At 41.7% G+C, this 11,003-nt stretch overlaps 1 protein-coding gene and 1 non-coding gene across 2 annotated transcripts in view; one reads left to right on the top strand and one right to left on the bottom strand.

Moving 5' to 3' along the window:
- Positions 1-2,340: 2,340 nt before the first annotated feature.
- trnal-cag (transfer RNA leucine (anticodon CAG)) lies at positions 2,341-2,423 on the bottom strand. The gene has a single exon. It is a non-coding gene; the product is annotated as a tRNA-Leu (tRNA).
- Positions 2,424-2,509: 86 nt separating this feature from the next.
- c3h8orf74 (chromosome 3 C8orf74 homolog) overlaps positions 2,510-11,003 on the top strand; it is a 35,241-nt gene continuing 26,747 nt past the window's right edge. The window contains exon 1 of the mRNA XM_060854845.1: positions 2,510-2,557. Within this exon, the coding sequence (XP_060710828.1) occupies positions 2,510-2,557 (48 nt within the window). The remainder of the gene's footprint in view (positions 2,558-11,003) is intronic.

The raw sequence follows: 11,003 nt of genomic DNA, 5'->3' as shown, positions 1-11,003 counted from the left end.
ACACCTCAGGAAAAGATGAAAATGCTAGGAAGAACTAGGAAGTTCAGATAATAGGATTACTTCTTTGCACGTAGTGTACTGGAAATTTGAAATGTTTCTGTACAGAATGCTATTGAAGCTTGGGCAGTTGAAAATTTCAAAACTGAAACTGATCAACTTTGAAACATTGGCACAAGAGTAGGACAATCAGCCCCCGCAGCCTGTTCATTTCATGAAATCATATTTGATGCGTGGCATGATTCCATATATCTACCTTTTGCCCACATCCCTCAAAACTTTGCTTAACAAAATGTTATCTACCTCAGATTTAAAGTTAACAAATGATCCAGCTTCAACTGCTGTTTATAGAACAGAATTCCAACAGCCACCACCCGGTGTGAAATGGACTGACCCTAATTCTCAGATTATGTCCCTGTATTTTCGTATAACTATATAATCATATAGTCATACAGCATGTCAACAGACCCTTGCGGTTCAACTTATCAATGCTGACTAAGTTTCCCAAACTAACTTATGCCCATTTGCGTCCATTTGTCTCATATCCCTCTAAACCCTTCCAATTTATGTACCTGTCCAAATGTATTTAAATGTTGTAATTGTACTTGTATCTACCACTTCCTCTGACAGTTCATTTCAAATATGAACCACCATCTGTGAAAAAAATTGCCCCCCAAGTATCTCTTTTTTCCTTTTACCTTAAAATGTTGTCCTTTTGTTCTTGACTCCCATAGCATAGGGAAAAGACCTTTGCTATTCACCTTATCTATACTCCTCATAATTTTATAAACCTCAACTACCTATGATCCATTGAGAGATCCCAGATTAATCAGCCTCACCTTATAAAAAAACCCTCTAAATCTTGATGATCACCCTTCTAAATTGTTGAGAAAAAAAAGCCCTAAATATAAATAATTTATCCTCAAAACATAATGCCTGAAGTTCATTGTACTTCATTGAACCTACATGGTATAAACCTACATTGTACTTCCTCCAAGGCCAACATATCTTTTCTAAGTAAGATCTGCTCAAAGTACTCCACATTTGGTCTTATCCAAGTGTTGTATGATAGCAGCATTTTGTTTGGTTAGTCCAGGCTAAATGTGTTAATCTAGGTGAATGGAGTTGATACTGATCAGTCATGCTGAATGTTGGCAAGTTGGCTGGGTTGAACGATTCCTCTTCCTATACACCAACTGCTCCATTAGTCACATAGCTCTGAGTTACCATGGATTGAAACAATTTCACTCCATGGATATCTAGCTGACTATCATGGTTTGAATTTCATCTTACTGTTGTGACATCTGAATATCTCAATAATTTGTGATAAATTTTATTCTTCTCAAAATGGTTTTCATAGCAAAGACAGGAATTGCTGGGAAAAAAAAACCTCAGCACGTCTGGCAGTGAAAGCGAAGTTAACGTTTTGGGTCCAGTGATCCTTCACTGAGAACTGTCATTGGGCTTAAAACGTTAACTCTGTTTTTTCTCCACAGCTGCTGCCAGACCTGCTGAGATTTTCCAGCAATTTCTGTTTTGTTTTTATTTCCAGCAGTTTTTTTTTACCGAGTGTAAAGGTTTTGCAGTTCACTAACTATTTAAACATACAAACCAATAAAAACAGAAGTTTCTGGAAAAGTTCAGCATCTGTGCAGAGAAATCAGAATTAATCTTTTGAGTCCGGTGACTCTTCCTCAAAGGGTTCCTCAGAACAATCCGAGGAAAGGTCACCGGACCAGAAAGGTTAACCTTGACTTACACACTTGCTGGCAGACCTGCTGAACTTTTCCAGCAACTTCTGCTTTGGTTTCTTAATGTACAGATGTTTTTCCATTCACTATAAAAAAAATGTACTTTTAATGCACATGCAAATATCATTGCTTACATATTTCGAGTGCAGTAAAATAATTTAAAGAAACAATAATTGTCTAATCTCTATTGTCTCGCATTCACTGCGAAAGTAATACGGGAGAAAATCGCAAGCTAATGTGGATTGAGAGTAATAATCTAATTGAGAATAATCTTTAGTGTACAGGTTGTAGCTATCCTCTCCGAGTTCATATTTCTGTGCTTCATTAACTTCGAAAGAAGGCGGTGTACTGAAAATACTTTACTTGGACCTCGTCATCTTTTCTAAATTCAAGATAACCCGAAATGAACAGCAAAATGTCCACATTGTTATTCCGGGAAAAATCTTGCTCTTTGCATTGGGAGAAGAATAATCACATACTTCTGTCATAGTCGTCGGAGAACAGTATGGCCCTAATGGGAACTAAAATGCAAAATAAAATAACAGGTTTCATTTTCTATGAATACCTAATCGCTGTAAATGAGATGAAAACATGTCAGGAGTGGGATTCGAACCCACGCCTCCAGAGGAGACTGCGACCTGAACGCAGCGCCTTAGACCGCTCGGCCATCCTGACTTACACGAAGTGCACATGCATCTTTCCCTATAAGAGTTCTCGCGAGAATGTGAATGTAGTGTTAGTAAAGCCGTCTCCTAGTAACGATGAGCTCGCTGAAAGTCAGCGATGTGAAGCATGTGGCGCGGTTACAGGTAAGAGCCGTTAGTTTAGGTGGCTGGAAAACGGATTGGTCCTGCTGGAGGGTAGACTTCTTCACCTCATGTCCCTCAACTCGACTGCGATCTCATAACTCACCACCTGAGATGAACCACAGAAAATAAATTGCCGACCCCTTTTCATGTTGTTATTGTTGTTGGCCATCTGTGCGTGGAAATCTCAGGCGGAAATATACGTGCCTATTTTCATAAACTTTCAATTTAAGTACTGCAATTTGTACTTTAAATAAATGTTCATCTTACTTTCAAATTTAAATTTGAGAAGCTTAAAATCATAATACCGAATTAATAATGTTGTGGTAGGTAATTTCATCATGATTCAAAGTTAGAAGACTCACAACAAATATTTAATTAGTTATTCATTTTGTGCGATGAGCAATCTTTAATTAACTCTAGTTTTTAATTTTGCTGAAAGGAAAATACTGATTTTTTTTCTCTTACACTCATCAGAACGCATGTAAGTATCTCAAATTTCAACGATAACTCTATGAGAAAATTATTCTAATTGGCCGATATTTGGTACCAGATGAAATGTATTTTTAATGAATGAGTCTGAATCTTCTGCCCCATTGCATATGTCTGATATAGACTCATAACGATTTTCTTATATACCTTAATACAATTCATTTCACACTCATTGACTTTTGAGATACAGAAATCAAACATGCTCCCTTTCCTTGATGTGTTATTAGTTAAGAAATCTGCTCATAGTTTCTCCACTATGGTCTATCAGAAGCCTACCTTCACCAGTCACCATAAATATTTGGATTCGTAAACTTCCAATCATTTTAAGATTGGTTTTAGCAAGTATGTGAATAGGCCTTAGCTATTTGCTCACCTTGCAAGCATGATGCAGAAAAAGGCGGCATCAAAGCTACCTTATGGGACAAAGGCTATTTTGATCAGACCATTATTCACTGTGTATTGCACAAACTTGCAAATGGGCAAAAGGCCACAACTTTCAGACCTGAATTACACCGGAAGGGCAAAATCTGTCAAAAATTTGAGTAATAGGTTAAGCAAGTCATTTCACACTGTTATGATGCGTTGGTAATTTGAAATGTAGCACTGCTGTTAGTCTACCACAGAATTGTCCAATATTATACATGAATTTCAGTGCTGACAGTGCAATGCAGGTACATAGGCCATATGTATCAATGATTGGTTGACTGAAACAAAAGGCATATTCCATTGATAGTTTATAATAGGCAAAGAACAGAATATACTCAACCAGGCTGCACTTGTGAAACCTAATATTAATATATATTGTTAACTGTAATTCTATAATTGAGAAAAACCTCCTGGACAATCTGGAGTTTCTTTTATTCAGTCTTGGGATGTAGATGTTGCTAGCTGGCCAGCATTTATTGCCTGTCCCTAGTTGCCCATACAAAGGTGATGGTGAGCTGTGATCTTGATCTGCTGCAGTGCTGTAAGTTGACTTACAATGCCCTTAGAGAGAGAATTCCAGGATTTTGACCTAGCCATATAGTTTCAGGTCAGGATAGCAAAGGGTTTGGAGGAGAATGTGCACATGTTGGTGTTCCCACGTATCTGCTACCTTTGTACTTCCATATGAAAGTGGTTGTGTGTTGGGAAGATGCTCTATAAGGATCTTTGCTGAATTTCTTAATTACATCTTGTAGATAATGTACACCGTTGTGCTGAGCATTGGTAGTGAAGGGAGTGAATGTTTGTGAATGTGGTGCCAATTAAGCGGATTGCTTTATACTGGATGGTGTCGAGCATCTTGAGTGCTACTGGAGCTGCACCCATCTAGGCAAGTGAAGAGTATTCCATCACACTTATGCTTTGTAGATGGGGGACAGGCTTAGGGAGTCAGATGAGTACTCATTGCAAGATTCCTATCATCTGACCTGCTCTTTTGGCCACTATATTTATATGGGAGAAAGTGAGGACTGCAGATGCTGGAGATCAGAGCTGAAAATGTATTGCTGGAAAAGCGCAGCAGGTCAGGCAGCATCCAAGGAGCAGGAGAGTCGACGTTTCGGGCATGAACCTTCCTGAAGAAGGGCTCATGCCCAAAACGTTGAATCTCCTGCTCCTTGGATGCTGCCTGACCTGCTGCGCTTTTCCAGCAACACATTTTCAGCACTATATTTATATGGTGAGTCCAAATGAGTTTCTGGTCAATGGTAACCCACAGGATGTTGATAGTGTTGATAAATAACCATTGAATGTCAAGGATTGATGGATAGATTGTCTCTGATTGTTGACAGTCATAGCCTGGCATTTGTGTGGAGTGAATCAAACTAGGCTAACTTTGATATAGCCTAGATCTTGTTGCATGTGAACATGGTCTGCATCAATATCTGAGAAATTAAGAAAGGTGCTGAAAATTATCCAATCATCAGTGAAAATCCCAAATTCTGACCTTATGATGGAGGGAAGGAAACATTATTGATGAAGCAGTTGAAGAAGATTGAGTCTCGGACACTTCCTGAGCAGTTCCTGCAGAGATGACCAGGAGCTGATAAGACTGACCTCCGATAACCACAACCATGTTCCTATGTGCCAGGTATGACTCCAGTCAGCAGAGAATTTACCTCCAATATCCATTGATTCCAGTTTTGCTAACAGCTACATTAACAAAACATACATGATAATGTGGCTCATTTACACTTGCCAGCAATGAATACATTCTGACCCAGAGATTTGTTCTCTGAAAACCAGAGTAATATATTCATCTTTGCATCCTTGGGCTGAACATGTTGCTGCACATCATTATGCTTCATCAGTTTTACACCTGCACTGTGTGCTAGCAACTGACGCAGCAAAAAATCTACATTTGCTTCAGTCAGTTAGACATGTCTTGCAGTCAGAGTGGAGTAATATTCATTCACATCATTTTCAGTCAGTGGCTCCTGGCACAGTAAGTTAAAGACAAGAGATCCAGAAATTGCTGAAGAAACTCAGCAGGTCTGGCAACATCTAAGAGAAAAAAGCAGAGCCAATGTTTTGGGTCCAATGAACCTTATTTAGAACTGATTGTATCCAGGGAATGATGAAGATACAGGAGTTGGCAGGGGGAGGGTGTATAAGGAGTAAATGATTGGTAAAAATAAAGCCTAGAGAGAGAAACAGCAACAGGGCACATAGTGGATGGAATAGACAGTGGTGAGCTGGGGAGAAAGATGAGTTGATAATAAGGAACATTAGTCAGTGAAAATGGGCTGACTGTGATGGAAGCAGTCCATATGATGACATAGATAGGGGAATGGGATGGGTAAAGGACATGGAAGAAGGTGTTCAGACCGTTAAATAATTGAGCTTGATATTGAAATTTGGAGACTCGGTAGTCCTCAAGATGCATTTTAGTTTAGTTTGTGCTGGAGCACTGTATAGAGCATGAGACAGAAATGTTGTCCAGGACTGTTGATATGTTGAGTGGCAGGCAACAGGAAACTCAGGGTCATTTTTATGGACAGAACATAGGTGTTCTGCAAAGTTGTTACCTAGTCTGCATTTTGTCCCCCCAATGTAGTGGAGATCACACTGTGAGCATGATAAAAGCAGACCAGGATTGATTAAAGTGCAGGTAAATTACTGCTTCACATGATAGGTGTGTCCGAGCCTTTGATAGTGAGGAAGGAGGAAGTAAATAGGTACATGTTGCACCTTCTGCAATTGTAGGGGAAGTATGAGGATGTACAGTCCAGCTAATTGTGGGAGTTGGAAGGTTTGACATGAATAGTAGTGGTTAATCTGTACCCAGAAATGGAAACAAATGTTGAGGAATGGAAGGAAGGAGTCAGATAAACTAGATGAAGGTACATGTTCACAATTCTAGATGAGAGATGGAAGCAGCACCCATCATTGATACACTAGAGAAAGAGTTGTGAGGAGGGACCAGGTAGAATGTTCCATATGTCCCACAAAGACATATAACAGAGGCCATTTGGGAACCGTAGCCATATTTTTGATCTGAAGAAAGTCAGAGGAGTTCAAGATGAAGTTGTTTAATGTGAGGACGAGCTTGGCCCAATGGAGGAGATGCATGGGGACAGTTCAGATTTTTTTTTGAGGAAAAGTGGAATGCCTTGAGATCACTCTGATTGCACATCCATGATAAAGAGGTAACTGGTGCTTGTGAACTGAAAATTCTGAAAGCAATGTGAAGTATCAGAACTTATTATTGACTTTCTGCGGGATATTACTCATGCTCCCCTACACATTAATAGCACAGTGATGGAACGACTGGAAAGCGTCAAGCTCCTGGGAGTGGTCATTACCAACAAACTTTCTTGAAATCTTCACGTGGACACACTGGTTACAAAGGCCCAACAACATCTCTTCTTCCTCAGGCAGATGACAGCGAATACCCGTGCCAACTTTTGTAGGTTCGCCATCGAGAGCATTCTGCCTGAATGTATCACTACCTGGTATGGCAACTGTATCATTCAAGATCGGAGATGGTTACAGAGAGTGGTTAACTTGGCTCAGACAATCACAAAGGCCAACCTCCCATCTATAGAATCCATCTTCCAGGCCCGCTGTCAAGGAAAGGCAATCTCAATGATCCATCCCATCCTAGCAATGCTTTTTTACAGCCTGTACCACATGGGAGAAGTTCCACGCACCAACCGGTTTCGAAACAATTTCTACTCTACTCTTTTAGAATACTGAATGGACTCACAATCTCTTAGCAATTGCCTGTACCTATGTTTTTGTTTTGCCGCTGTTTACCTATTATTTACTAATCTATGCTATTTAACTCTGTGATCTGCCTGTATTGCATGCAAAACAAAGCTTTTCACTGTGCCTCGGTACAGATGACAATAATCCAATTCAATTCAATTCAGAAGAAGCATTGATAAAAGTGGGAAGAAATGAATTGTGAAGCACAGTGCAAGCTGGAAGAAAAACACCTCATTTTCTACTTTTGTGCACTGTAGCCCTCGAGACTCAATATCGAGTTCAATAATTTTAGGGCTTGAACTCTTCCAATTCCTATCCGCCAACTCCACACACCAGCCTTGTTAGCAAATTGTCTGCCATTACAAACTATCCATTGTTAGCTACTAACAGACTCCATTAACAGCTATTTAATCTCCCAGCCAGATTGTTATCTGTTCCATTGTTTGTCCAACCATTATTTTCTCTCTTTGGGCTCTATCTCCACCTATCATTTGCTCCTTACCCCTTCCCCGCAACCTATCTTCTGCACATAAACCACCATTTTCCTAGCCACCATCAGTTCCAAGGAAGGATCTCTGGACTTGAAATGTTAACTCTGATTTCTTTTCACAGATGCTGCCAGATCTGCTGAGCTTTTCCAGCAACTTCTGTTTTGTTGTTGAAGAGATGAATTCTGTAGGGCAGGAGCAAACAGAAGTGATGGCGGTTCGCAGATAAACCTGCTTGTGGATTTTGGGAACGAGGTAGAAGCAGGCTGTGTGGGATTGGGGACTATGAGATTAGCGACCATTGTGGACACAATAGCCTGATGTTCAGTGGTGGTCTCATGGTCCGAGGGAGACAGAATGAATCATCTGAGAACTGAAGCACAGCCTCCACAATGTAGAGGTCAGTATGCCAGGCCACAACAGCACAACCCTTGTCTGCAGGGTTGATTACAAAGTCAGGGTTAAGTCTGAGAGCACTGCCCACCCAGTTCAGAGAGAGATAGGTTGGAATGAGAGAGGGAAGCAGAGCAATTAAGGCGACCAATGTCACATTAACAGTTCTCAATTAACAGTTCGAATGCAAGTAAAAGACCGAGGGGTGAGGGCGATGTCCAGCTGGAGTGGAAATGTTGGTGGCAGGTGAAGGGTTCTGTCGGTCCGTGAAAGGACTCCTCTCCAAAGAAATGGACATGGAGGCAAAGGTAATGGAAGAAGATTTCAATGTCATGTCATGCCCAAAATGCATTGAGGTAGGATGCAGAGGGATAAAATAAGACCTTTGCTGAGTTCAGAACGTGATTTTGATTTTATTGTCTTGTGTAATTTACAGTAGGAATACAGTAAAATACAATGAAAAGCTTTCATTTGTCGCCATGCAACAGCCCCATTTTGAATAATTTAAAAATAAGAAAGAAAATAGATATCGCTTGAGAAGAGCCCATCAGTCCTGAGCCAGCTCATCACAGTCAATGATACCTGTGCTACCATGCCTCCACCACTGCTTCACCACCATCTACACTGCATTCAACTGATACTGAAGTTGCTGATCCTCAGGTACCATCTTCATGGGTGGATACTCCTTTACTACTGCATAACAGCTGCCTGTGCCAGACCAACCAACATCAGAGATGTGTTCCTCATCGCTAGGCCCACCCTGTTCAACGACGTTGCCATAATGCCTTTGTGTCACAGCCTCACTGCTGCCAGCGTCAGACCCAACCAACAATGAAGTCGCTGATCCTCAGGTGCCATGTTGCCTCTGCTGATGTAGCAGCTGCCGATTCCAGGTCCTGTCCTTGCTCCAGAAAAGTAAGTAGGGGTTCACTCTGTTCCATGCTGGACCCATTCAAGGTCTGCATCCTGGGTCTGTTCAAGATCTGTGGCAGGTTCGCTTGAGGTCTGCACCTTGGGCTCAGCTCAAGACCACTTGATGCCGCACCCCAGGTCTGTTGAGGTCCGCCACTCGTCTCTCACCGTCACCAATGCCTTCCAAGCTCAGGGCAAGATCAGTAAGTTAAAAAAAAAGAGGATGGATAAAAAAGAAAAAAGCAAAGCAGTTGGAGTGGCAAGCTCTCAATCTTTAACCAGATCCGGATCAGAGAGCATAACAAATAACTGACATGTCAAGAGCAGCTTCTGAGGGCATATACTTTAGATTAGATTCTCTACAGTGTGGAAACAAGCCCTTCGTCCCAACCAACCCTCCGATAGTCCCATTCCCCTACGTTTACCCCTGACTAATGCACCTAGTACTACAGACATTTTAGCACGGCCAATTCACCTGACCTACACATCTTTGGACAGTGGGAGGAAACCCACACAGACACAGGGAGAATGTGCAAACTCCACACAGTCACCCAAGGCTGGGGATTGAACTTGGGACCCTGGTACTGTGAGGCAGCAGTGCTATCCACTGAGCCACCCTACTTGGGACAGTAAAAGTCAGGTCCATCTCTTTCTTGGGGGTGGCACTGCAAATGTTGGGCAGTGGATCACTGATAATCCCTGTACAATTTTTGGTGCTGAGTGGACCTCTGAAACAGAAGCGTCCGGAAGTAGAAACAATGCATTGGCATGCTGACCACCATGAGTGGAGTCAGGCAGTTAAGAGGAAATAAAACAAAGAACTGTGGATGCTGGAGATCTGGAACACACAGAAACAAAAATTGCTGAAGAAACTCAGCACATCTGGTAGTATCTATGGAGAGAGAACAGTTAATATTTCAAGTCTAATGATTCTTCAACTGTTCTGCAGTTTTTGTGAGCTTAGAGGGAATGTTGTCTTAGCTCTTTCTGCCCTATTATGGACCATTTTCTCCTGGGGTGAAAGAAAAGAATATATCAAGTGAGATGCAAATGGGTAGCACAGCAATGGGGAAAAGGTGGGGAGGTGCTTCAAATGAGTGATTCAGAGACGGAGAGTAGCTTGGCAATATATGGGGAACTGGGTGTTTGAGAGTGAGTGAGCGAAGATGTTGCCTTGGCGGGAGGTGGGTGCAGTGACAGTGATAGACTGAGTATGAGGTAGGAGAGAAAACATGGTGGCACTTAACCTTGGCAAAACAGGAAAGGTCATTGACCTCCTTCCTACACTGTTGGACATTCCTCCGGACAGCTCAGACTGGTGGATGACCTCAGACAAGGTTGACTCAGTTTGGTATTGTCTCCACTAGCAGTCCTGAAGAAGTCTGCACAACCCTGTCCACCAGGACCTCCAGGTTCCTGTTCTCAAAGCGGAGTGCCAGTTTCACCTTGACTGTCATACCTGTGGCAAATTCGAGCACTTGTCAGTTCTATCATAGCCTTTCAAATATGGAGCTGGTGCCAAGGTTAACAGTATATTCTGTCATATCCCATCAGTGGTGAATTCTTCAGACTAAAATTGTAAAAGAGCAGAGTCATAGAGGCATGGTGGATTGTTAATAAGCTGAGTTTGGGATGATAGATTGAGGGAACTCACTAGGTAAGCCTTACTAAGAAAAACCTGAAATGAAACCACACTCAGATGAAAATCATACTTAACTAGAGTATTGTAGGCTTCAGCCCAGGAATTCTGTATCATGTAACTCACCATATGACTCCCAGAGCCTGTCCATTATCTACAAGGCACAGGTCAGGAGTCATGATTTGGAGATGCTGGTGTAGGACTGGGGTATACAAAGTTTAAAATCCCACAACACCAGGCTATAGTCCAACAGGTTTAATTGGAAGCACAATAGCTTTCAGAGCGTCGCTCCTTCAACAGGTGATAGTCACCTGATGAAGGAGCGATGCTC

This window comes from Hemiscyllium ocellatum, chromosome 3 (assembly GCF_020745735.1).
Source record: "Hemiscyllium ocellatum isolate sHemOce1 chromosome 3, sHemOce1.pat.X.cur, whole genome shotgun sequence".
In the NCBI taxonomy this organism is placed as follows: Eukaryota; Metazoa; Chordata; class Chondrichthyes; order Orectolobiformes; family Hemiscylliidae; genus Hemiscyllium; species Hemiscyllium ocellatum.
Note: the sequence above shows the minus strand (reverse complement) of the source record. Positions and strands in the feature narration are given on the sequence as shown.